This window comes from Ovis aries, chromosome 9 (assembly GCF_016772045.2).
Source record: "Ovis aries strain OAR_USU_Benz2616 breed Rambouillet chromosome 9, ARS-UI_Ramb_v3.0, whole genome shotgun sequence".
Classification (NCBI taxonomy): Eukaryota; Metazoa; Chordata; class Mammalia; order Artiodactyla; family Bovidae; genus Ovis; species Ovis aries.
In genome coordinates, this window is record NC_056062.1 from 29,168,647 (window position 1) to 29,196,548 (window position 27,902).

The window sequence follows — 27,902 nt, forward strand, 5'->3', positions numbered from 1 at the left end:
TGCTTTTATCACTCCAAATACAAAGTTTTAAATGAACACCTAAAATAAAAAAGAGTAACGCTTTCAATAGTTTAAGAGTAAGACAGGTTTAGCCCTTTAGTTGTGAATAAGATCAACTTTAAAAGCCTATATTTAATTTATTTTTAAAAAATATTTTACTTTTAAAAAGATGGCCAACCAAGGCAGCATGAACAGGTTAAGATCACTTGTTGCTGGAGTCAGTCCCTACCCATCTCCAGCACAGTATTCAAATGCAATGGCAATGGTTACTTATTAAACTCAAGAGATATTATGCCCTGGGAAAACCATTATAAACTTGGCCTTTAGGAGAACTGATCTCTTCATGAAATACAGAACAACTGTCTCTGAAGAAACGAAAATGGGCAATCGTCATGTAAGTATTTACTGCTCTCGGGACTCAAACCAAGTTCTAATTTTGGTCAACATGTGGAGAAATTTAAATTATGAAATCATGATTGATGCTTTCATACTTTATCATTGTGATCACTCCTAATTGTTGGTTTTCACAACAGCAAACTATGCTTTGAAAATGCATTTGAAATGTATTTTTTTTCCATTAGAAATATTTTAGGAGGGATGAAAGAGAAGTATTTGGAACAAGGTGGAAAACAATGCCTTGCAGAGAGCAAGTGGTTAAAAATTTAAGGAATGTGTGATTAAAGCTGTTAGTTTGTAGCAAAGCTAAACAAAGCTTCATAGATGTCACCCTCAATGTTTTGGGACTACAGGTTCATGCTGTAAATATCAGACATGATAATATCCTAGTAGACAAAGCTACTAGGATTCTCACAAGCCTATATAGCTTGGATTGAAAGGTGAAAATATCCCAGTACCAAACAACCAGGTATTTGTAAATATTCACAAAATAGATTTAATATTTGACTTTTCTTCTGAATGTCTAGGCTCACGTGAATAGCACGTCCGTTGGTGAAAATACTACCATTTGGAACTAACTAGGCACAAGGCAGTTCAGAGTTAAATCTTGATTTTTTTTTTTTTACAGTGAAAAAGGTATACCCAAAGCTATGGTAATAAGAATTTTAATAAGGTTTTGCTGCACCTACTGTAGCTTCCCACAGGAAGAAGGATTTATTGTGTGTACACTAGGAATGAAGAGAATAAAAATCCAAAATTTTCCGTAAAGTAGAACTTTATTTATAAGATATTTCTCCTTTGCCCTACATCAGACTTGCACTCAGATGGCTGCAAACCTACAAGCATTGTCTTCAGAGAGGCATTATTTTTAAAGTCATCTGTAAATACCATTATCATACTAGCCAAGGTTATGAGGCTTCCATTTAGTTGGTCTTTCAGAGAAACTGAAACCTACTTTTAAAAATACTCCTGATCCTGGGAACTCTCTGGTGGGCAAGTCACTAGGACTCTAAGCTTCCAACGAAGGTGGCCTGGGTTTGATCCCTGGTCGGGGAACTAAGATCACCATAAACTGTGTGATGTGGCCAAAAGAAAAAAAAATTTTTTTACTATTTTTTAAAATAAATAAAATAAGATACTCTGATCTGTGCAGAGGACCTCAGGAAAAATTATTGGCTCCTGCCTTAGCTACTTCAGAGGATATTTTCACCCCTTGAAAGTCAACCCCATGGGGCCGTGGCTTGTGTGAGTGGTCTAGCATTTTATGTATTTCTTTTTTGAATCTTCAGAGCCAATCTTACTCCCTGCCAGAAGGCAGTCAACACTTGCCCAAAGGGCAGGCCTTACCCTCGGCAGACCTGCAGCCTCTCAGCCACCCATCAGGGAGTGGAGAGCCAGAGTCCCACCAGCCTGTAAGCATTTATTTTCCCTCCAAATCATAAGTATGACCAGGCTTTCTCATGGGCCCCATATTACTCACCAATGACTTGTCATGCTGAACCCTCCAATCTGAAAAGATCCCCATGAGGCATTCCTTCCAAGCAGGGGCATTTTTCCCTGGAAAATGTTTGTTACCATATTTGCAGCTATGGTGAAAATTTAATCTAGGAACTGAGCTTCCCTTCCCAACAGTGTCCTTTAATGGTGCCCGGGACCCGGGAATGTGATCCTACACTATGCTCCTATGACACCATAGAAAATATTAGTGGAATTTAACATGTATAAAGAATGATATGTTCTAAGACTGTGTTTCTAGATAAGTAAATGCGAAATCTCTTACAAGGACAAATGACTGTGTTAGAAAATGACTTGAATACGTACAAACTTAAAACTAAGATGCTTATAGTTTTAAAGCAGCTATACTTCCTGGTGGTGGCTTAGTGGTAAAGAATCCACCTTCCAATGCAGGAGACACCAGAGACTCAGGTTCAATCCCTGGGTCAGGACGATCACCTGGAGAATAAAGTGGCAACCCACTTCAGTATTCTTACCTGGAAATTTTCACGGACAGGGGAGCCTAGTGGGCCACAGTCCATGGGGTTGCAAAGAGTCAACTCACACACACACACACACACACACACTCAACCAAAACACATTTGGAAACTAAATGTTAGCAAAATACAAGTCCATGATGTACAAAAGTATGTTGTTGATTTAGTAATAGATAATGTTCTTGTGCTGAGGTTAAATGCTGGGCTCAATGCAAAAATGGCACTGATAGCTATTATGTGGTTTTTCTGAGTTACAGCATTCCTGAAATATGATGTGGCGTGTGACTTCTTAGTTCTCGCATCACGTTTCTCTATCCTAACTACTGAGAAACTTTTGTTTATAAGACTCCCTGTAAGACAACTGGGCATTCTCTTGGCCAAAATGCAGGCTTTTTACATTAAACCTCCTTCTGTTCTTTGTTCTTTTATCATGAGCTTGTAACAATTAAAGTATGTTATTTGGCATGCTTTATAAATAGAAACACAAACACAGGCATTGAGATCATGTGCTAGCGCCTACTCAACCTGATGATCCAGCATGCTTCATACTAGTTCTTCAGTTCAGTTCAGCTCAGTTGCTCAGTCATGTCCAACTCTTTGCAACCCCATGGACTGCAGCACGACAGGCCTCCCTGTCCAACACCAACTCCCAGAGCCTACTCAAACTCATGTCCATCGAGTTGGTGATGCCATCCAACCATCTCATCCTCTGTTGTCCCCTTCTTCTCCCACCTTCAATCTTTCCCACTGAGCATTATGGTCTTTTCCAATGAGTCAGTTCTTCGCTTCAGGTGGCCAAAGTATTGGAGCTTCAGTTTCAATATCAGTCCTTCCAATGAACACCCAGGACTGATCTCCTTTAGGATGAACTGGTTGGATCTCCTTGCAGCCCAAGGGACTCTCAAGAGTCTTCTCCAAAACCACAGTTCAAAAACCTACTAGGAAAGCTGAATCTCTCAAATTATGTCCATAAAGCAGAGTCCACAGATAACTGTTTGACAAATATTGGTCTAAAGCCATTTGAAAGTTGGAAATCATATTTTCCAAGGTACTCTGATATGGAATCCTAGTCAATTCTGAAAACTGAAACTTACTTTTTTCCTTTATGTTTTTCTCCAATGCTTTCGCCATCATCACTAATTTTTCTGAATTCTAGACATACTGTTTCTACCTGACCTGTTTGGAGCAGTAAGAACTGACACTAGTATATTATTATCATTTGCTGAAACACAGTGTTCAGAGTCTGCTTAGCCTAGAGGCCATGTCTCTGCTCAATGAGCTTTGTGCAGAGACAGAAAAATAGATCCTCATGAAAAAAGCTTAGGTTCAGCCAGATGACTCTTCCTCTGTGTGAGTTGTTTTCAAGAGAGTAACCATTTGGAGGAAAATAGAATATTGTGACAAAGAGTGAGATGACTTAGTCACAAGAGTGTGGCTGCAGAGGGCAGAGTCATAGACAGGGAGCAAGATCTAGGGATGCCATGGATAAATGTGGAAGTCATCACAAACTCAAGAGGACTACTGATTTCTGGAAAATTCTTTCGAGACTAATGAACAGGTGCTAAAAAAGTTCTACTGAATTTCTACTCAGAGTATGGACCCTGGGCTAGTAGCAATGTCCACATGGCCTGGGTGCTTTTAGAAATACAGAATCTGAGACTTTCCTGGTAGTCCAGTGGTTAAGAATCCAGTTGCAATGTGGGGGACATGAGCTCTATCCCTTATCAAGGAACTGCTGCTGCTGCTGCTGCTGCTGCTAAGTCACTTCAGTCGTGTCCAACTCTGTGTGACCCCATAGACGGCAGCCCACCAGGCTCCCCCGTCCCTGGGATTCTCCAGGCAAGAACACTGGAGTGGGTTGCCATTTCCTTCTCTAATGCATTAAAGTGAAAAGTGAAAGTAAAGTCGCCCAGTCATGCCCGATTCTTAGCGACCCCATGAACTGCAGCCTACCAGGCTCCTTTGTCCATGGGATTTTCCAGGCAAGAGTACTGGAGTGGGTTGCCATTGCCTTCTCCGATCGAGGAACTAAGATCTCATAGGTCAAGGAACAACTAAGCCCACACACTGCAAACGGAGAGCCCGCCTGCAGCAACTACTGAAGCCCTTGCACTCTGGGGCCCAAGTGCCACAGCTAAGACCTGACTCAGACAAAGGAAAAAACACAGACTCTCAGGCACACCCAGACCTACTTCATCAGAACCTACGCTTCTACGAGGTCCCCAAGTGTTTCCCATGCACGTTGACGTCGAGAAGCACCAGACTGGGGAACAACTTCAACTTGCCTGGATGTTGGAGTTACCTGGGGGTTCTAGAAACCAGCGAGGCCTGAGTCCCACCCCCAGAGAATCTGAATTAATTGGTCTGGTAGTTGGCCTGGGTGTTGGGATTTCTAAACGCTCCCCCAGGCAATGCTGATGAGCACAGAGTTTGAGAAATGATGACCTGCACACCACAATCCTGGCAAGACGAGCTCAGCACACTGCTGATGAACAAAATGCCATTGTGAGTGCCTGGAAATGAAAACCAACTCGTAAATGTCAGAACATCTGCTCAGTGGTCCCCAGGGTGTTTGTCAAGATGCCACATTTATGACTCGCTTGTGCTGATATTTAGCCAACACAAATATTGTCTGAAATGGGACTACGTGGTGGACCGTGAACACCCGAGAGATACATGACAGGTGGGGCCTAGGTCAGGATTCCTAAGAAAAGCAGCGAGGCTCTAAAGACAGCTGAAATGTGATGGGGAATTTGAGACAAAAGTACGTATGGCTTTAACCAAGAGTGCTTTACACTGTGATTCCCCAAACTCAAAGAATCACAGTGACCCCCAAATACAAACCAGCCTAGACTATGCAGGAATATATCTATCAGGAAAACTTTTATCCTGGAAAGTTAGTCCTTTAGATCATCACCATCCAGAAGAGGAAACAAAAATGGCCTCTGCCATCAGAACGTGACATGCACTAAAGCAAGCTTTATTTAATGACAACTCTCCCACATGAAGTCTAGCTATGTTTTAGGCAAAATTACACAATCTTGGCTTTGGAGGTTTCTTGGCTATCACAGATTAAAAACAGTCATTTAAAAGAGGTGCAGGATAAAGACTGGCAAGGACAAATACACTCACAGAAGAAGAGCATGCAACTGAAAACTTGACCCAGGACAAACTTGACCCAGGAACTCAGAAGGTGTAGGAGCCTGGGGTGCTTTGAGTAGAGGATGGATTTGAGCACATCCCAACACAGCCAAGCATCTCTGCTCTACAGCACAGCAACATGACCCCAACGCCCAGCAATAATGGGCATCACTGGAGGTTTAAAAGGGCCTTTTGAAATGATGATGGTAATGAAAACAGACATTTTTTAAGTTGTCGTGAGACGGTAAATAGCGTTGAGCACAGTGGTCCACGAAATTTGAGCCCTTTACAGAGCACTTCATATATACAAGTGTCAGTCCTCACAGCAATTCTAATAGTAAGGTACTATTATTATTAGTCCTCTTTTAAATTGTGGAAAGTGAAGCAAAAATAGGTTAGGTTATTTGTATGAGGTTGTACTAATATATCTAATAAGAGATAGTAGAGGTGATGGAATTCCAGTGGAACTATTTCAAATCCTAAAAGATGATGCTGTGAAAGTGCTGCACTCAATATGCCAGCAAATTTGGAAAACTCAGCAGTGGCCACAGGACTGGAAAAGGTCAGTTTTCATTCCAATCCCAAAGAAGGGCAATGCCAAAGAATGCTCAAACTACCACACAATTGCACTCATCTCACATGCTAGTAAAGTAATGCTCAAAATTCTCCAAGCCAGGCTTCAGCAATATGTGAACCATGAACTTCCAGATGTTCAAGCTAGTTTTAGAAAAGGCAGAGGAACCAGAGATCAAATTGCCAACATCTGCTGGATCATGGAAAAAGCAAGAGAGTTCCAGGAAAACATCTATTTCTGCTTTATTGACTATGCCAAAGCCTTTGACTGTGTGGATCACAATAAACTGTGGAAAATTCTGAAAGAGATGGGAATGACAGATCACCTGACCTGCCTCTTGAGAAATCTGTATGCAGGTCAGGAAGCAACAGTTAGAACTGGACATGGAACAACAGACTGCTTCCAAATAGAAAAAGGAGTACGTCAAGGCTGTATATTGTTACCCTGCTTATTTAACTTATATGCAGAGTACATCATGAGAAAAACTGGGCTGGAAGAAGCACAAGCTGGAATCAAGATTGCCAGGAGAAATATCAATAACCTCATATATGCAGATGACACCACCCTATGGCAGAAAGTGAAGAGAAACTAAAAAGCCTCCTGATGAAAGTGAAAGAGGAAAGTGAAAAATTTGGCTTAAAGCTCAACATTCAGAAAACTAAGATCATGGCATCTGGTCCCATCACTTCATGGCAAATAGATGGGGAAACAGTGGAAACAGTGTCAGACTTTATTTGGGGGCCTCCAAAATCACTGCAGATGGTGATTGCAGCCATGAAATTAAAAGATGGTTACTCCTTGGAAGGAAAGTTATGACCAACCTAGATAGCATATTCAAAAGCAGAGGCGTTACTTTGCCAACAAAAGTCCATCTAGTCAAGGCTATGGTTTTTCCAGTAGTCACGTATGGATGTGAGAGTTGGACTGTGAAGAAAGCTGAGCCCTGAAGAATTGATGGTTTTGAACTGTGGTGTTGGAGAAGACTCTTGAGAGTCCCTTGGACTGCAAGGAGATCCAACCAGTCCATTCTGAAGGAGATCAACCCTGGGATTTCTTTGGAAGGAAGAATGCTAAAGCTGAAACTCCAGTACTTTGGCCACCTGATGCGAAGAGTTGACTCATTGGAAAAGACTCTGATGCTGGGAGGGATTGGGGGCAGGAGGAGAAGGGGACGACAGAGGATGAGATGAGTGGATGGCATCACCGACTCAATGGATGTGAGTTTGAGTGAACTTGGGAGTTGGTGATGGACAGGGAGGCCTGGCGTGCTGCGATTCATGGGGTCGCAAAGAGCTGGACACGACTGAGCAACTGAACAGAACTGAACTAAACTGAATAAGAGGTAAACATGAATTAAGGTTTGGGTAGAAATTCTTCACACTATGTCTTGGGCTCCTATTACACTAACTAGAAGTTAACCAACTGGGATGTATACAACTATGGAACTGGATTATCACTTCATGATGTCTTTACTCCATTTGAGCTTTCTCCTTCTCTCCTCATCCCCGCACTGGAATAGATGCTTTTCTGCGGTGCTTCCATAACATTCTGTGTATAGTGCCATCACTTCTCTCCCAGGTGATTCTGGAACTTTTTATACATCACTGGACAGAACTGGATGGACGGCTCCAACGGCCCTGGGGGTGGACTGTGTCTTGTTTGTCTTAGCTTCCCCAGCACCAACACAATAACTGGCGCACAGCAAATGGGAATGAATTCATCAGTTCACTGCGTTTTCTCTCTTTTTTTCACTACATTTGTTTGTTCATTTTTGTGCTGGGTCTTTGTTGCTGCTGGGGTTTCGTCTGCTTGCAGAGAGTGGGGGCCACTCTCTAGTGGCAGTGCATAGCCTTCTCATTGCAGCGGCTTCTCTCGCTGCGGAGCACAGGCTTCAGGAGCTGTGCCTCCTGGGCTCTGGAGCACAGGCTCAGTAGCTGCGGTGCATGGGCTTAGCTGTTCTGTGACATGTGGGATCTTCCTGGATCAGGGATTGAACCTGAGTCTCCTCCTCTTATGAGGATACCAATCACTGGATTTAGGACCCTCCCTCAGTCTGAGCTCATCTAAAACTCCTTAACTAATCATATATGCAAAGGTTCAATTTCCAAATACTGTCACATTCTGAGGTTCTGAGTAGACATGAATTCAGGGGCACTAGTCAACCCACTACTCCAAGGAAACTGGGTTTCATTGCCTTAAGCTAGTAGTGGTTTTCAAACGTTGCATAGCAGATTCCTTTGGAAGACTTATTTAAACAGAGAGCTGGGCCCCATCTGCAGAGAGTCTGATTCAGTAGATGCTCTATAGTGGGGCCTGAGAATCTGCATTTCTGACAAGTTCCCTGGTGATGCTGACGCTGCTGTCTAGGTACCACACCTGGAGAACTACTATCTTAGGCAACAGAGAAGTCCTGGTCAATCTCATACAAGGGGATGGCAAGGTGGGCATTATGGATGGACTGTGCTGGAAGCTGGTAGAGAAAGGTTTGGAGAGAAACACGACTAATGGAGAGTACAGCCCTAGAAAGACAGTGGCCCTGGAGAAAGATGATGAACCCCTGCCCTGAACTGAAACAGGGACAGTGGGATTGGAGAGAAAAGGACAGATGGGAGAGTCAAACGGACATAACTTGCTGACTGACAGGATATGGGAGGTGGGGGACAAGAAAGACTCCACAGGGCCCCCCAGGTACCTACCTGGCTGTGAATGCGGGATGATAGCGGCGCACCCTGGGAGTGAGGACAAGTCTGCAAGGTGAAACGATGAATTTGGTTTGGGGATCTGTTGGGTTTGAAATATCTGGGTATTATACCTAACATAGCTGGATCTGAAACTCAAGAAACAAGTCTGGGGTTGAGGTGGTTTGTAAGTATAAATTCTGGGGTTTTGTTTCGTTTTGTTTTTAAGTGAGTATGTATTTACTCACAAACTACTGGACTGACAGTGGCTTAAATAACAAAGACCTTAAGTTATTAACTCTGACCAGAAGCCTGAATACAGGAAACTCCAGGGCTGGTTCAGCAGTTCAGTCCCATCACTAGGGACTCAGGGCACCTCTGCCTTTCCATTCTGCCACCCCCGAGGTACTGGCAACATCTCCACTCATGGATGCAAGAGAATGGCCACGTGTGTGCTCAGGTTTGCGATCTCACAGGATAGGGTCACAGGCAAAAAGGAAAGGGGTAGAGAAAAAGTGGGTTTCTCTTCCTGTAAACAGTCCCCTGTCAGTGAGGAAAATCTTCTGGGAAACCCCAGGCAGACATACCTTTGTCACATTGGCCGGAATTGGTCAAAAGCCCACTCCAAGACCAATGACGGACAAAGATGAAGAGCACGGTGATGGATCACGATTCATCCCGAGCGCTGGGGAAATCATCTTGTCAGTAAGTGTTCTTTCCCTCTCCTCTCTCTCTCTCACTCTCTCCTTCTTTCTATGTCTTGGCCTCATTCTCTCCTATCGAAAATGAACCTTGCCTTTTGAATGGTGGGGAAGGCAAAAGGAGTTGATGAGAGGGAGACCTGGTCACAGACAGTTCAGGCAGCACAGAGAATTCCACAGCCTCACATAGCTCCAGATTAACTACCCTAAGGAAAAGAGTTTTCTCTAAGCATCCATACATTCAATGCCAAGGGTAATTCTGATTGACTTGGGTATGTACCTGTTTCCTGGACTATCACCTTAGCCAAGGTTGGCCTTACCTATTCTTAGGGATGGGTGGCATTGCTTTGTCAGTATCACTTTCTTACAACTACTGGTTTCTTTGTTTTTAAATGTAGAGTCATAGTTTCATTATTTTATTTTTTATTGGAGTATATGTGCCTTACAATGTTGTGTTGCTTTACAATGCTGTTTCTGCTGTCCAACAAAGGGAATCAGTTATATTTGTACATATATCCTCTCCTTCTAGCGCCTCCCTCCCACCCCCAACTATGAGTACAAATATGACTACGATTGAAATAGAAAGAGAAGGAAGATTTGAAGATCAGATGGGAAGGCAGTAGAATAAATCACCCTTCCGATGATGTGGGTTTGGATTGTGGTGAGAATGAAAAGGAAGACAAAAATGATGAAAAGAATTTTAGAGAAATAATTAAGAAGTTTGGATCCAATGCATATTTCAACTCTCTTACCAGGGGAAAGAATAGCATTCATTGTTTTGATTCTAGAGGAGACAAAAATCTGCTTAAAGCAAATTTCACCTTGTTTCCTTTTCAGCAAATCTGAACTTGTTCATAAAATGTTGGTTATGCCCCAATACACAGCACTATTCAGTGCTGCGATAGCTCAGCTCAGCCCCTAATATTTTCAATTTTCAATTCCATCTGCCCACTTATCATTGATTCCGGAGGATCCCAGAGTATACTCACTTCCTTTTTTCCTGTAAGCAATGAATCCCAAGTTTATATGCTCAATGAATTGGAAGGGGAGAAAAAACAGTTTTGGGCAATAGAAAAAGGACATGGACAATTCTTCTCTAATGGGAAGAGCGCTTCATTTTTCATCACTCTTGAAAGCATGTCTCCTTTCATAGCTGAGAAATAGCCATCATCACCCCATCACCACCTTATCCTCCAAGTGCACTTTTGTTAAGGCAATACAGCAGTCATTGACTATCTGAAGGCGTAACACTCTTTAGAGGCCTCTAAATCCCCAAACAATCTGTGGGCAACTTCAAAGCAGACATTTCCCCCAGGACACAAAATCTGGTTTTGAGACACTGATGGCATTCTGCCTCTAGTAGAAACTCGGGGTTGTCCAGCCCAACACAGTACTGAAAGGCCTCCCAAAGGAGCTGCCAACTGGGGCTGTCAGCTGAGGCTGTGATTCAGACAAAGAAGCAGGTGGGGATAACAAGCTTTTACCATGGGACCAACTTGAACTTGAGCTCTTCCTCCTAGTTACCTTATCCCCATACTCATCTTTCAGATGTGTCATCTAGGTTCCTTTGAAAGAGAATCAAAGAGAAAGACACCATGGTCCACTTCTAATCCCCTCTCTTAAGTAACCACAGCAATGCCCTCTTTGTGACTTGGGACCTTGTTACCTAGGTGTCATTTGCCACCAGAAGCTTGGCCTTCTCAACACCTGCAGGTAACATGTTGACAGAACTGTCACAGCCATGTGATCAGGGCTGTAGACCCTTCACAGATCAGAGCTTAGCACTACTGACACTTGGAACCAGGTAATTCTTTGCTGCAGGGGGTGGTTGTGTGCCCGGTAGGATGTTTATTAGAGTCCCTTGGCCTGTGTGACTAGATACCACCAACACTCCCCTATTTGTGACAACCAAAAACTCTCTAGACATTGCCCAATGTCCCTAGAGGGGCAAAATCACTCCTTGTCAGTTGAGAACCACTTCACGAGGCACAGACCTTAAATGGGAAAGCAAGGCCACTGGGTAGGAGAAGTCCCGATAATGTACTTATCTGGCTGAGCTTCCACCAGCAATCATGCCTTCCTGCCCCTCTGGCCCAGGCTTTCTCTCCCACCGATTGCCCCTCTTATCACAGGGCAAAAGCCAACTCATCTTGAACCTTGACCCTTGTCCTCCTGTTGATGACCTCGGCAGTCGAGAGGCAGTGGTTCCCCCCACCCCAAAAGTCCTTAGCTCATTAATTAAGTTCTGATAGCCAGAATGCAAAGAGCTTCCCTGCAGAAATACCCAGGGACAAGCCTGCCGAGCTACTGGTTTTCCTACCTAGATGAACAGTGCTTATCTGGAAAGACTATCTGAAATAATCAGAAGTCAGTTTGCTCACCTCTCCTCTGGGTGGAGCCCCCTCAAAGACTTGCCCCAGTCAATCTCCCCCTGAATGGAGGAATCAGGCTTGCTACTGGTCAGTGTGACCCTGGCCAGTCCTAGTTAAAATGGAGGTGTAGCTACATGGTGAAATTACTAAATATTCTTATAAGATGGAAACTGTGCTTAAATATACCCAATGGAGTACACTGCAATGTATTTTTTCTATTTATTAATAACAGTTTAACTTTTTGCTCTGACAAACATCAAAGTGGATTTGGATTTAAAACTCCTGAAAAGCAAGACTTTCAAGACCAGAGACAGGGTGTGGTAGGCTTCTCACATTGTGTTTCTGAGTGTATTGCTAGTATCTTTGGAAACAATGGCACCCACCACTTTGATGAGTCTTAAGTTCACATCTCCTTAAGGTCAAGTCTCAACCTCATAGTCACCTTTGACGGTAAATACCACATTGAGATGTATAACCCAAAGAGCATAGCCTAAGAAATTGTGTCTTTCTAGAAAATGACCTAACAATGCCAATCTTCTTTAAACGTTGTTCTTAAAATGCTAATCTATAAAATTTAAATTTACAGAAACCCCAAATTTGAAAGAAAGATCACTTTTTAAAATCTAAAAAGTTGCACTTACTTTTCAGAACACACAGCCTATGTAAGTATATCATTTTGAGATCTGATCCAAGGGGATACTTTTTCTATGTTCAGCCTTATTTGCCCAGTCTTGCAAATATTTGTACTCATTCAGAGTGACGGCTTTCCTAGTGGCTCAGATGGTAAAGATGGTAAAGAATCTGCCTGCAATGCAGCAGACCTGGGTTTAATCCCTGGGTCGGGAATATCCCCCAGAGAAGGGAATGGCTACCTACTCCAGTATTCTTGCCTGGAGAATTCCACGGACAGAGAAGCCTGGCGGGCTACAGTCCATGGTGTCACAAAGGGTCAGACACGACTGAGACTAAGGCTAAGAGAGTGATGGCCAAACCTTTAACAGGCACACCTGTCACTGTAAAAATTCCATCTTTGAAAGGATGAATCAATAGAAACAAAGAGCTCCCTGGTTCTCAGCACCCTTCAAAGGTTTCCTAACATGCTTTCCTAGCTATCTGGTCCACATCTTTGGCTAACAGACTTCAAAAGCTGATTCAAGTGGAAAGAGGATCTAAGAACAGAGGAATCAGCTTTGCTGTTAGTCAATGTGACCATGGTAAGTCCTAATTAAAATGGAGGAATAGTTTGCATGGCAAAAATTACCAAATATTCTTGTAAGATTGAAACTGTGCTTAAATATACCCAACAGAATATACTACTATATGTTTTTTTTTCTATTTAATAATTTAGCTTTTTGTTCTGACAAGCATTTAAGTGGATTTTGATTTAAAACCCAAAAAAAGCAAGACATTTAATCAAACTTATTGTTTCAAGGAAACCATGGCCAAGAAGCAATCAACTAGATGAAACAATATGCCACTAGTCACCCAAGATTCATGTTTAAAGAGGTGAATGACCCCTCTGTTGTGTTTCAAATTGCCTCTCAGTGTCTACTAAATGTATCTGTGGAAATGTCACCAGGACAGTATCTAGCTCTAAATTCATCGACTTTAAATAGTACAATACTTTGCATTCATGCTAACTGGTTTCAAAGTACAGATGAGTGGCCAGTTAGGAGTAAAAGAACATTGTCCTTGGAGATAGGAATCCAGTATTTTTCCATAACGAGTAAGTGACTCTGGGCAGATGACTTCACCACCAAGCTTCAGTGTATCTGTAAAATGAGGTGATTGAATACAATGAACAATGTTTCCCAGACTTCACACTTAAGTGTGACCTTTTGGAATGCTTCCAAATACTTGTGCCACATGTCTTATTAATAGTTCTAATTATTTTCTTTGAATCCACTCATCTTTTTGACACAAATTTATCTTAAAAAGAAACCTTGTATTAATACCATAAATGGGAAACTAGTATCAGTTGACATAAATACAAAAGTGAGAAGAGGGTATTAATCTAAATAGTGTTGCCAGCCAAAGGCTCAGATTCTGTCATTTGTTTTCTGATAAAAAACACTAGTTTGCATAAAATAGAGAAGGTGTTTGCAGAGTAACTACTGAGGCTTTCTGGGCCACATAATCTTTGTTGTTGGTAGTGGTTTAGACGCTAAGTCGTGCCCGGCTCTTGCTACACCATGGGCTATAGACCACCAGGCTCCTCTGTCCATGGGATTTCCCAGGCAAGAATACTGTGGTGGGTTGCTCTTCCCCACCCAGGGACTGAACCTGTGCCTCCTGCATAACAGGCCATTTCTCTACCACTGAACCACCAGGGAAGCCTTACAACCTTTGTTGTAGCTACTCAATTCTGCTATTGTAGTGTGGGAGCAATCATTGACCAAATGGGTATGAGTGGGTTGGTTATGTCCCATGTTCGTTCTGTTAAGTAAATAAAAACTTTATTTACAAAAACAGGTAATGGACTGGATTTGGCCCCAGTCTATAGTTTGCCCGCTCCTGGACTGGAAAAGTGTGAAAAACATATTACCAGACAAAGACTGACTATTCACAAGAATCTAGAGAGAATTTTAAAAGGACTTCCTCTCCCAGTTGGAAATCCAGTGGGTTTTAACATCTTCAGTGTTCCATGTTATCTACTTTGAAAACTTGGTTTCAAAATTCACTTAGTTGAATTTCTACCCTAAGAATCTCTGATAAAACTCTTCCCTTTATCTTTTACACCCTGGATAAAGTCTAGGATTTCTTACTTGTACAAACACTCAGTGTATATATTTTTAAAGCTTTCTCATTCACTGAAATATCAGTTGGAAATGTCTTAATTTTTATGAGACCAGTGGTTTTCATCCTTGGTTACACATTAGAATTATCTGGAGAGTTTTTTAAATACCTATACCTCATATATCTGTTTTGAAGGTTGAATGAGATGTCGAAAGCACAAGCCTTTCAAAACTGTGGAGGATTTCACTTATGGTGAGTCCTCACAACATCAGTAGAAATGATATTTCCGTGGTGTTGACTCAGGTGGCAGACTAGGGCATTTCGGTGCAATTTAGCAGTCAGGAAGGCCTTTTAGGTCTTCCTCAATCCATGCCATTGGTATAATCCTGCTTGTACCAAAAGACTATGAGTCAGTTTCCATTTAACTAGTATTTGATAAGAGCCTTCTTGTTCCAGATAGTCTTTTTCCCCCAAACGAAAAGAACCTTACAATTTTTGCTGATTGTAAACATAATGCACAACTTTTATTAAAATGTAAAACGACACAGTAGAAGGTATAACTGCTGCTGCCGCTGCTGCTAAGTCGCTTCAGTCGTGTCCGACTCTGTGCGACCCCATAGACAGCAGCCCACCAGGCTCCCCCGTCCCTGGGATTCTCCAGGCAAGAACACTGGAGTGGGTTGCCATTTCCTTCTCCAATGCATGAAAGTGAAAAGTGAGAGTGAAGTTGCTCAGTCGTGTCCGACTCTTCGCAACCCCGTGGACTGCAGCCTACCAGGCTCCTCCGTCCGCAGATTTTCCAGGCAAGAGTACTGGAGTGGGGTGCCATCGCCATATATCTTAATGATTCAGATTTATCAGGACTGAGTCATTTGTGTGTGCACATGCTGGATATTGCAAACTTGCATAGTCAGTTTCAGCTAGGATGACCACCTATCCTGGTTCACCTGGACGGTCCCAGTGTTAGCACTGGAAACCCAGGATTTCCCAGGAAACCCTCCATCTTGGCCAGTCAAATGGTTGTTCACCTTAGTGCCAGCCCACCACTGGCAGAAAATCCTCATTTCTTTCCAGGAGGGTCAGGACAGTTTCAGACAGAAGATGAAGCTTCAGTAAATTTCCTTAAGTAGATCCATTCTCCTCTGTTGCCCATAGAACCAACGGTGGGCAACCAGGTGTGTTAAAAATAAAGGGACATGAGGCTCCATGCTGTCAGTTTCTAAGCCCCTCTGGCCCTCTGCAGACTCAGGCAGGACAGAGAGGAATCCATTCATCACAGCATCCGCCCTCTGCTTCCCCTGCCTCACATGGACAGGTCTCTGGCTAGTAAGACAAACCAGCAGTCGTTTTTGCATAGATTCTGTCAGGCAGAGAGAAGTGACCTTTTACCTGTGAGAATGTTGGACAGTTCATCAGGCTGGTAAGCAGTCACCCCAAGGGGGCAAACATCAGAAACTGGTCCTGCAGCTGGCCTCATGCCTTCTTAGTCTTCACAATGCCTCTGCTAAAATTCAGTTCCCTGGCACTGTGGTCCTCGAACGATGATCCCTATGGCAAGATGTCTTAGTAGCAGGAAAAGGGGTAACTGGAAGACTTGGGATGAGATGGGGAGAAGAGGAAGAGTCCCAAGAGCCTATTGGAGCAAGTCGGAAAAGTCAGTCCCTCCCTGGCCAACTCTGATCACTGTAATGAAAGCGTTCCCCAGTCCTCACATGTTCTCTTTTTTCCCCAGTTTTATTTTTTTTTAAACATAATCTTTGCTATTTATTTACTTATGTGTATGCCATAGTGGCATGTGGGATCTTAGTTTCCCAACTGGGAACTGAACCTGTGTTCCCTGCAGTGGAAGCTGCTGCTGCTGCTAAACCATTTCAGTCGTGTCCGACTCTGTGCGACCACATAGATGGCAGCCCACCAGGCTCCCCCGTCTCTGGGATTCTCCAGGCAAGAACACTGGAGTGGGTGCACAAGAGTCTTAATCACGGGACCCCCAGGGAAGTCCCTCCAGCTTTATTGAAATAAACTGATGTATAATATTACGTAAGTTTAAAGCATACCACGTGTTGACTTGATACACTTACATATTGCGAAATGATTACCAGCATAGCATTAGCTAACACCTGCAGCGTGGCATGCAGTTACCATTTGTTTTTTGTGGTGAGGACATTTAAGATACCTTCTTGGCAGCTTTCAAGTATATAATACAGTATTATTTAACTATAACCACTATGTTATGCATTAGATCCCTGGAACTTATTCATCTTACAGCTGCGAGTTTGTATGCTTTAGCTAACCTCGTTCCTTTTCCCCTGGTTCCTGGTAACCGCCATTTCAGTGTTTGTTTCTATCAGCTTTTTTAGACTCCACATATAAGTGATATCATATAGTATTTGTCTTTCTCTGACTTATTTCACTTAGTATAATGCCCTCAAGATCCATCCATGTTGTTGGAAATAACAGGATTTCCTTCTTTCTCATGGCTGAATAATATTCCATTATATATATATATATATGACATAATATCTCAAGTTTGTTTGTCTGTTTATCTAGCTAGCTAGCTATCTGCCACATCTTCTTTATTCATCCATTGACAGACACACGAAAAGTGAAAGTGTTAGTTGTTCAGTAATGTCTGACTCTTTGCAGTTCTATGGATTGTAGCCTGCCAGGTTCCTCTGTCCATGGAATTCTCCAGGCAAGAATACTGGAGTTGGTTGCCATTTCCTTCTTCATGGGATCTTCCCAACCCAGGGATTGAACTGGGTCTCCTGCATTACAGGCAGGTTCTTTACCAGCTGAGCCACCAGAGAAGCCCCATAGGTCGTTTCTAAATCCTGGCTGTGGTGAATGATATTCACATTGTCATTGCGAACACCATTCATCTTATCTTCCTGAGATTCTGCTGGGTACGGTAGGTATTGGTCCCATTTTACAGAAAAGAAGCTGAAAATACAATTTCATTTGACTCAGAAGGAATATTGGTAGCAGAGTTTGACAATAACGTCTGCCCTGCACACACACTTTGCCCTGGGAGAGGCTTTCCCTTTTGCCTTGCAAATAGTGATAACTGGCCTTTATTTTTCATTTCAGTTCCTATTGACTCATCATCAGGAACATTTATTGACCCCATGGCCATGCACGTGGTCCTCAGCTTCCCTGGTCAGCAGACCAGTCACAGGTTTCCACTGATGTTTCTATTTTTAAAAACTAGCATTTTAAGAGTTGAAATGAACTTTTCTACCATTAAATTTTTTTAAATAAACAATTTTGACAGGGACAAAAAATTGGTTGATGAGAAGTCAACAGTAGAGTTTCTGGATCCAGACTGTGTAGGTTTGAATTCCATCACTTACTAGCTGTGTGACCTCAGGCAATTAATTAACCTCTCTGTGCTCTGGTTTCCTCATCTGCAAAATAGGAGGGTCTCCCTAGCCCAGCCTTCATACTTACTTCATGGGGTTATTGTGAAGACTGAGTGAGTATAGGTCAATTGTTTGGATCTGTGCCAGGCATGTAGTAAATGTGTTATATTCAGCTGTCATTCTCAATTTGAAGTGTTTCTCCCATAAATTTCTCTTAAACTCTTAGCTCCTGCTACTACTTAGCTACAAGTAAAAAATGGTTTTTGGACAAAATTATGTAATGAGCTATTTTAAAGCTGGCATACAAGGCACCATGTCAGGGGCTTGTTCAACACAGCCGGAATCAGGTCAAGATAGAAGGAAGTGCTAAAAATAACCCTGAGCCCTTACCACATGCCGAGTATCCTGCTAAGCATTTTTGACCCATATCCTTATAACAACCCACAAGAGAGAGATACTATTATTACCATCTTGCAGATGGGAAAACAGAGACTTTGAAAGGATGAGAGAACCAGCATCACATTAAGTTCAAAGGCAGATATCTTGAAGAGGGGTGTGGGGTGGGATGGTTACCTATACTCACTCAGAAAGAAGTTTCTGGCCCAAAGTGAACCTCAGTTGCCCCAACTCTATACAAGGCAAGTTTAGCCCAAATGGCCAACATTCACTCAAGGTACCACAAACCAGCATGGCAATGGTCTTGCTAACGCTGAGGAGAGTGCAGGTGTGTCTGAGGGTCTCCCTAGCCCAGCCTTCATTTTGCTCCTGTTTAATAAGCCTAGGCCATTGCTTAGCTCTAATCCCGCCCCTTGTTACTAGTCTTCCCCATCCCCTCCTGATTCCACGTCAGCTCACACAGCAGGCCTCTTCAGATCAGTGTACAGTGAGCCCTCTGCCCTCTGCTCCCCAGCTCTGCCTCGGAGACTTCCTGTCTCAGAGTCTGGATACCAAGCAACCACTTTTAAATATTTACCCAGCAGACTGCAGACAGCGAAAGCTTCTGGAGAACAGCTCTGGAAAGAGCAAACAATCCAAATGCCACTCCCATTCCTTTTTGATAATACTTCCGAGTTTACAAATGACCCTCACCTCCTCCTGTCATCCAGCACCCCACCGCCTACGTGCCACCGTCCGTGTGCTGATTGTAACCTGGCATGGTGCGACTGCACCCTGAGCACGACCACAGCCAAAGCACACGCTGCGGCGAGCTGGTGCCGCCCTGCTGTGAAGACGAGACAGCACAGGCTCGGACAGATGGGTCGGCTTGCTTGCAGGCCTACAACCAGCAAGGGGCAAAGAGTAACTGAACACAGTGGGACCGACTCCCAAGTTCGCATTTTGTCTTTACGTCACATTCAGATCATGCTTGTCCTGCAGCAGCGCTGTCACAGGTCACAGTAAGCACGCATGCACACAGACCCAGGAAGCATCATGCTATAGTTTCTCCCTGGACTGTCCCTTTTCTTCCATTTCCACCCTTCCTCTTCCCCCTTTTTTGCGCTTGCCTAACTCCTATTCAAAAGCAGAGATATTACTTTGCCAACAAAGGTCCGACTAGTCAAGGCTATGGTTTTTCCAGTGGTCTTGTATGGATGTGAGAGTTGGACTGTGAAGAAGGCTGAGCGCTGAAGAATTGATGCGTTTGAACTGTAGTGTTGGAGAAGATTCTTGAGAGTCCCTTGGACTGCAAGGAGAGCCAACCAGTCCATTCTGAGGGAGATCAGCCCTGGGATTTCTTTGGAAGGAATGATGCTGAAGCTGAAACTCCAGTACTTTGGCCGAAAAGACTCTGATGCTGGGAGGGATTGGGGGCAGGAGGAGAAGGGGACGACAGAGGATGAGATGGCTGGAGGGCATCACCAACTTGATGGACGTGAGTTTGAGTGAACTCCCGGAGTTGGTGATGGACAGGGAAGCCTGGCGTGCTGCGATTCATGGGGTCGCAAAGAGTCAGACACGACTGAGTGACTGAACTGAAATAACTGAACTCCTATGCATCTTTGAAGAGCCAGCACAAATGTCAACTTCTCCATAGAAATTCCTCTTTCTCTTCTCAGCTGTTTGCAGCCAAAGTGCTTACTATATCCTAACGCAATGGTCATTGATCTATTTCTGTGTTTATTTCCCTGAGGACAAGGGTTACAATTAATAGACCCATTGAGTCCCCCTCACCTAGGGTAGTGCTTGCCACATAATAGATCTTCAGTGCTTGTTTGTTGAAGGAAGAGGAGGGAAGAAAAATAGAAGGAGGAAGGAGAAAGGGGAAGAAGGAAAAGGAAAAAGAGAAGGGAGGCGAGAAAGCAGGTGAAAGGGGAGGAACTGCTAGAGGATAGTCTAATTTGCCTGCAGGGCATTGCTTTTCAATGAATTCACTTGTCTCTCACGAGACACTGTATTATTTTCCAGTCTTGATGTTAACCAAGTAGAAGATCAGGTCACCTAAGCAGGTTACACCTACTGATGAGTAGGAGTGTATTTAAATATGCATGTACTCGGGCTGGATGACCTATCTGGAAAATCTTAGTTACGATGTAATGCATAGAGCAACGAATTTGCAAACCATATCCTTTGTCTCAACACACACCATCGCCAGAGTTTGCTGGGAGCTGGCGGAAGATTTCGTAAAATATTCCCTCTTGATCCTAAGAGTTAAGCCTTGCTTGAACTGCACGGAGTCAGAAGCCTTTGGGTGTCTGTTCCTCCCCTTCATCCTTCTGGCTGGGAGTATCGAAACTCGATAAAGATATCAAAACTCGATAAAGATGTCAGAACTCAATAGAGAGCTACCTTTCCTCCTGGACAATCAATGTGCTAAACCTGAGTCATTTCAGAGTGATGTTCTCAACCCTTTTTCTGCCTAGGTGGCACTGCTTCCTAGACTCCTGGAATCGATTTACTTTCTTTTCGTCCTTCCTCCAGAAACATGGATCCTCAGTGTCCCTGTTTGAGATGCAAGGACATGAAAACACAGAAAGATGACATGTAGACAAGAAAGAAAAAAACAAAAATCTCCCAGAGGAATCATGTACCAGGCAGTGCTCTCTGTAGTGTTGGAAGTATTTGCTTCATTTTGAGCCTGGACTGAGCAGTGCGAAGGTTGGCTCTGCACCAGCCTTGAATCTCAATGGGACCCTCACACCCAGTGGGTGCGAACTGTCATGCTGGCCAGAATGTGGTTGTGGTGTCAGCCCAGATCATCTGGCCTCCACACAGCCTGAACTATTAACCACTTTACTGCCCGCAGTGAAGTGCATGCTTAGAACTCTGGAGCCACGCTGCAGGTGATGAGTGAAAAACTGATCTTTAGAGAGCCATTTACAAGGTGAAAACCCCTCAAGCAGGAAAGGTTTCGAATATTCTAGAAAGGTCAGGGCTGATCTGCCTTCAACAAATATTTTTTCCATTTATTTTAACACATGCCTTCTGCTAGGCTTCCTTTCAGATGCTTTGCATGAATGACTTATTTGAACTCTCACAGGAAACCTATGAGATAGGCGATATTATCTACATTTCGCCATGAGGAAGCCACAGCACAGAGAGTTTCCCAATCTTGCCCAAGGTCACAGAGGAAATAAGCAGTCCCCATGGGATTCAAATGCAGTCTGACTAGAAAACTGTGTACTTAAAGTTGACTATTATATCCCTGTACATGTGTGCTAAGTCATTTCAGTTTTGTCCAACTCTCTGCGACCCCATGGACTGCAGCCCACCAGGCTCCTCTGTCCATGGGGTTCTCCAGGCAAGAATACTGGACTGGGTTGTCATGCCCTCCTCCAGGGGATCTTTCCAACCCAGGGTTCAACCCTTGTCTCCTGTGTCTCTTGTATTGTAGGAGGATTTTTCACCACTGGGCAACCAGGGAAGCCCATTAACATATCTTCAGTGGCTACTTATTATAAACATGATGTCTTCTGGGGCACTGCAAGATAGATAATAGATGGATGGATGAATAGATAGCTAGATAATAGATAGATGATAGATGGATGAATAGATAGATAATAGAATCTCATAATTTCAAGTTTAGAAAATACGTGTATACCTTCCAAATTTGCCAAGTCAAAATACACAGACTTGAAAGCCTAACTATCACTACAAAACAACAACAAAAGAGAGTTTGCCCTAAGTAGCAGAGACAAGACTAACATGTCTGCGGCTTATCTAATCATCTGGCACTGGAAATGTTATTTCAAGTAAGTCTCTGATCTCAGAAGGCAGACACTGCCTCCATTTTACAGATGAGGAAATAGTGGCTTAGAGTTTGATTGGCTCAGGTTCACATGGCTGCAGAGGGGCAGGACCACATTCAAACTTGAATCTGTGTGGCCTCAAACCCGGACTCTGTAATCATTTTTATTAACAACTAGCATCTTGTCCTTTTTACGTGTCTCCTGAGTATCAGTGCAAACGCTATTTAAAAAAAAAAAAAAAAAAAAGGAATGTTGCCCCAGCTCTTTGATGCCTTGTAGTAGAACGCAACGGCACCCCACTCCAGTACTCTTGGCTAGAAAATCCCATGGACGGAGGAGCCTGGTGGGCTGCAGTCCATGGGGTCGCAAAGAGTCGGACACAACTGAAGCGACTTGGCGGCAGCAGCAGCAGTAGAAAGCAGGTAGAATAACCATGTCACAAACTCAACCTTTCGTCCCCAACCTGGGGTCTCCTGCATTGCCATTTTGTGTCTGGTTCACATTCCTGCAGACCTGCTTTGTATGGAAGTTCTGTTCAGAGGCCTCAGGTTTCAAAACAAAATCTTCTGATGAGTAAATTGGCCCAAGGCCCCAGAGTCAGGTTGGTCCAAGGCCCCAGAGTCAGCTGCCCGGCCCATTAACAATGAACCATGGAGGACGAATGTCTGCTCCATGTGCATTCCGGAGAAGCTGTTACCCGGCTCATCGGAACAAGCCAAGGACAGCCCTTGCATCAACACTGGCCATGGCTGATGAATGCAGCCATTGTAGACGCAGTCCCGGCTGTGCCGAGGGGAAGATTCCTTCCAAACAGACTGTTTTCTTTTTCTTTTTTCCTTTCTTAAATCACAAAACACAATTCCTTCCCTCTGACATCGAATATCCTGCTGTTAGAATCTGCCTGCCAATGCAGGAGATGTGGGTTTGATTCCTGGGTTGGGAAGATCTCCTGGAGAAGGGAATGGCAACCCACTCCAGTATTCTTGCCTGGAGAACCCTATGGACAGAGGAGCCTGGCGGGCTACAGTTGGACATGACTAAGTGATTAAACAACTAGCAACAAGATGGAATTCTCTTCTGATAAGGAAAGATAACCAAGACAGCTAAGACTCATTCCTAGAAGGGGGCAGTTACTTTATCCTGCCCTGCTGAGAGTTGTATGTCTGATAGAGACTTATACGCTGCATTAGTTGTAAATAAAAAAAATGAAGTCTCTACATCATCTTTATTCCTGACATGTGGCTCAACCCTTTCCCAATGCACACCCTCCACCAGCCTCCTTTCCCCCCAACATGGTCCCGCCACCTTGCTCAGACATCAATATTATTTTGGCCTAAAGGACACTTATTTGTACTTTTTTGGTCTTGGATATACAAACTGCCCCTGTTCAGAGGTTCCTTTTCACATCCCTCCCCTCTTACAACTCCATGATATTTGTATGGAGACGGAAAACAGAAGACGGAATGGCATCCCGTAGCTCACTACCAGACAGTCCTGGTTAAAGCCCTGGCTTCAATTCTGCAGTTACCTGGCCCGGGGATCTTGAACAAGTCTCCTCATGGCTTCTGCAAGCCCTGGCAGCATCTTTGTGCCAATGAGGAAAAAAGTCTCCCCCTGGGGAAGAAGCAGACTGCCAGCACAGAGCTGGGCAAGTGTAAACCCACCTGGACCCCTCCCCACCCTCACCGCCCCTCAGCCAGGACCCTCAGGCATAACCAAAACCATTCACAGAGCCCCCATCTCTGTTTCAACTTGTCAGTTGGGAAGTGGGATAGATAATAAGAGTTCCACTGAATTCTTTCATGGATGAAGCTAAAGTGACCTACAGAACTGTTTATGAATCAGCCTGTTACTAGGAGATTTCTGCTGCTCTGGTTCAACTCCACCTCACTTCCTGAGCCACCCATAATACTCCTGATGAAAAGCAGAGACACAGTTTACTTCTTTGAGATTGTTCCTTCCCACACTCCCACACCCAGAGAACCAGCCCTTTGAGAATGTGATCAAAGAGCAGGGTGAGCTTGGTCAGTGTGCAGCCTGCGCAGCTGCACAGGGTCCCGCACTTACAAAGGCCCTGCTCTTGGTTAAATGCTTGGATGGCACTTGAAATTCTCAATCACTTTTGAACAAAGAGCCCTACATTTTCATTTTGCACTGAGCTCCACAAATCATATTTCTGGTCCTGCCAACAAGCCTTCCTAAGTCCCAGATAGTTTTCTTACAGGACGAAAGATTGGGAAAGGAAAATGGGACACACCATCCCTCCACTGAATGTGAAGGTACCAGTCATAATTAGATGAGAGGCAGGATGGTGCAGGGTTTCCTAGGTGGCTCAGCAGTAAAGAATCTGCCTGCGATGCAGAAGACACAGGAGATGCCATGGGTTTGATCCCTGGGTTGGGAAGATCCCCTGGAGGAGGGCATGGCAACCCACTCTGGTATTCTTGCCTGGAAAATTCCATGGACAGAGGAGCCTGAAAGGCTGCGGTCTATAGGGTTGCACAGAGTTGGATACGACTGAAGTGACTGAGCATGCACACACAGAGGATGGTGCAGGAAACACAAGAGCATGGGCTTTAGGAGACAAATTGAGCTGGTGCACACATGCATCCTGCAAGAACACAGATAGGTGCTCTGACTTGCGTGAACCCAGGCTTCCTCCTCTGTAAATCAGGTGACTAACGCCTACTCTTCCCCGTGAAGAAAGGTCTGTCAGTGAAGGAGTAGTCTAGCATGTCGCAGGTGCTCAACAAATATGAGTCCCTCTCCAGCTTGTTTCAGGAATAGATACTTTAAGATGGGCCAGGTGAGACTTCCCTAAAGGTCCAGGGGTTAAGACACGGTGCTTCTACTTGCAGGGAGTGTGGGTTTGATCCCTGGTTGGGGAACTAAGATCCCTTATGTCACACGGGGTCAAAAAATAGAGGGGGGCGGGGAAGATGGGCTATACACTATATTGCAAAAGACAATGGCAGGGAGGGGTCCTGATATCCCTTCAGCTCTAAAATTATATGATTGTCCATTAACCAAAACCTAAAAGTCAGCCCTCCTCCAGTCCCTAGTTATATTCTCTCTCTCTCTCTCTATCTCTCTCTTTCTCTGTATTTCCACTCTTATTACCTCTGCTTTGCTTCATACTGAACCCATGCTTCCTTCATGGAGTGGACCACATGGCCACCAACACACACTACACTCACGCTCAGTTAGCTTAGCAAACCCACCAGGGAGAGACATCTCTCTCCTAATATCTATATATCAAAGCAGGAAAAATTCTAACTGATCCTGCTTGGATTACATCCCCACTCTGGAACCAGTCACTACTGCCTGAGTGACAGGGTGCGTGTCCACCCAAGGGCAAGAAAATGGGGCTCAAGCCTCATGACTGACAGCCCCAGTGAGATTGTGTGGAATAGGGGAGGGGAAGTCCTCAGAGGACACAGAGCTGCCAGGCAAATGAATGAAACTCCTCCTCTGTGCTTTATGTGGTTTACTGCTCATTCCCAATAGGCGCCCACAGAAATGAAAGGAGGGAGAGGAGAATCTGGGAGTGTAGACAGTAACACTTGAGCCAGCTTTCCCGGAAGGATGGCAAATAAATGACACTTGTCATTAAAGAAGGTCTCTGAGGAGAGACAAAGAGCTGAGAAAAGCCAGAGTGTATTCAAAGCTACTCGTTGCATAACTGCAATTAACCTCACGTCTTTAAATTTTTAATAGTGGTGCAGATTTTTTATGCTTACCTTCTGTTTAAGCAAGCAACACTCGTTTTCCGCTTCAGTGCTAACAGAAAGTTTCTTTCTGGAAAATAACTTTAAGCAAAACAAACTAGGTCAACTGAGAGAAAAATAATAAGCAAATAATAATGTAGACCTAGATAGCTGTGGACATTTAGTGGATATACTATGCGAATGACTGAAATATGGGAAACATTAGATTAATATACATACAGAACTTTCTCTTCCCAAGGACCAGTAAAAACCAATACATCTTATCTCTGACAAATTAAACAGTACATCTCTCATTGTGCGAATGGTAAAGCTTTAGCCCAGCTTACAAAATGGATCTGTAATAAGATCCTAGAATCCTCAGCTTCTGGCAGGCAGCAACTATTCCCTAGACAGGCTGTGTCTCAAGGCAAAGGGGAAAAACCAGCATTCCAAGACACTGGCCCACTGTATTACTCTCTGTTTCAGAAACAGACACACAGAGGAGGAGTCGACGAGAAAATCACTCCTCCCAGAGCTGACCGGGCTGATTGTCCCAGAGAACAAAGGGGCCTATTCTCTGTGGGCATCCGAGTCCAGCTGGCTCCAGGAGGTACCAGCCATCTCTCTGCAGCCAGAGCTTCCCCAGCTGATTTCCACACATACCCATGTGTACAGCGGCAGCTGTTCCCTCATCTGGGTGTCTGCTTGGTCTTCCTTTTAGCTGCCAATTTCAGCCAGAGATCATTTTTAATGCCCAAAGAGTCAGACACAACTTAATGACTCAACAACAACAACAACAAATTGTCCACTCACCTTTGCAATTATTTTTTCTTCTAGGCCAAAGGGAAAAGTCATCAGGGCTTGGATGCTGGTCGAGATACCAAAGCAAAAAGTCATCAGCGTTTTGATGCCGATCGAGATGCCAAAAAGCTGAACAAAGCCTGCAAAGGAATGGGTATGAAAGATATTTTGTTTCCTCATTCACTCCTGACCCTTATTAAACTTGATCTCACATCTGACTTTCCCATGATCTCAGGAAGATGACCTCCGACTTATCTTGTATTAATATCTTCCAAGCTAAACTGATCGTTTTTAAGTTTCCCTTTATAAAAGCTCTCAAAGTTATCAGATCCTATTTCATTTCAGGATTCAACAAAATAGCTAGAGATTGAAAATTATGACATTTAATTTGAACTTGAGCTGGAGGAAGCTTCATGAGAAGTGTAGTTTCTACAATCCTAATGTCATCTAAACCCTCTGATGTATTTCATGGGAGGTGGTGGGGAGTCAGGGCTGATGAGAACTGAATTAGGGACCTGGCACTTCACCTGGAAGCTGAACAAGTGGAGACAAAACTATGACCAAGGTCAAGAATCAAGGGGCCACACTGAAGCAGCAATTTACATCCAGGCCTAAGTGCGGCCAAGAATGGGAGTCTAAGCAGGAGATTGGGCTTCCCTGTTGGCCCAGTGGTGAAGAATCAGCCTGCCAATGGAGGAGACGCAGACTCGATTCCTGGATCAGGAAGATTCCCCTGGAGAAGGGAATGGGAACCCACTCTAGTATTCTTGCCTGGGAAATCCCATGGACAGAGGAGTCTGACAGGCTACAGTCCATGGGGTGGCAAAAGAGTCGGACATGACTTAGCAACTAAATAGTAACAACAAGCAAGAGATCAAGAGAAAGGTAAACCCAGGAACAAAGTGGGATGAAGGAAAGAGCACCTAGTGCTGGGGCCATAAACAGAGGCTCTGGAACCCAAGGATGTCACTGGGTTGATCCCAGGTTTGTGGATCAAGGGTTCCAGGAAAACAAGGAAGTAACGGCAATAGCTTGGGAGGAAAAGGAGGGGCGAGGTTGATGAATTTCCTCAATTTTCTTTCTAATACCTATTGGGAAACTTTTAATATTCTAGGCATTGAGCCAAATACTTTATATATAAGATCTCATTAAGTTATTCTCACGAAAGTCCATTTTTCAGATGAGAGGAAAGGCATGACAAGTTCAGTAACGTGCCCAAAGACACGACACCAGTAAGCAGTGAGCCCTGGGATTGA

General features: G+C 43.9%; 1 protein-coding gene and 1 long non-coding RNA gene across 6 annotated transcripts in view; one reads left to right on the forward strand and one right to left on the reverse strand.

Moving 5' to 3' along the window:
• The first annotated feature begins 337 nt into the window (after nucleotides 1-337).
• Nucleotides 338-27,902, forward strand: part of ANXA13 (annexin A13) — a 67,259-nt gene continuing 39,694 nt past the window's right edge. For 4 of the 5 annotated variants that reach the window (XM_060393679.1, XM_060393680.1, XM_042254159.1 and 1 more), the window contains exons 1-3: nucleotides 338-394; nucleotides 1,686-1,808; nucleotides 26,683-26,800. In XM_060393679.1, coding sequence (XP_060249662.1) covers nucleotides 344-394; nucleotides 1,686-1,808; nucleotides 26,683-26,800 — 292 coding nt within the window. In that variant the 5' untranslated portion in view covers nucleotides 338-343. The remainder of the gene's footprint in view (nucleotides 395-1,685; nucleotides 1,809-26,682; nucleotides 26,801-27,902) is intronic. The other variant, XM_027972921.2, reaches the window with a different exon arrangement.
• Nucleotides 15,082-26,772, reverse strand: LOC105616014 (uncharacterized). The gene is made up of 3 exons (XR_001042619.3): nucleotides 26,659-26,772; nucleotides 25,879-25,947; nucleotides 15,082-16,222 (listed from the first exon to the last, which is right to left on the reverse strand). It is a non-coding gene; the product is annotated as an uncharacterized LOC105616014 (long non-coding RNA).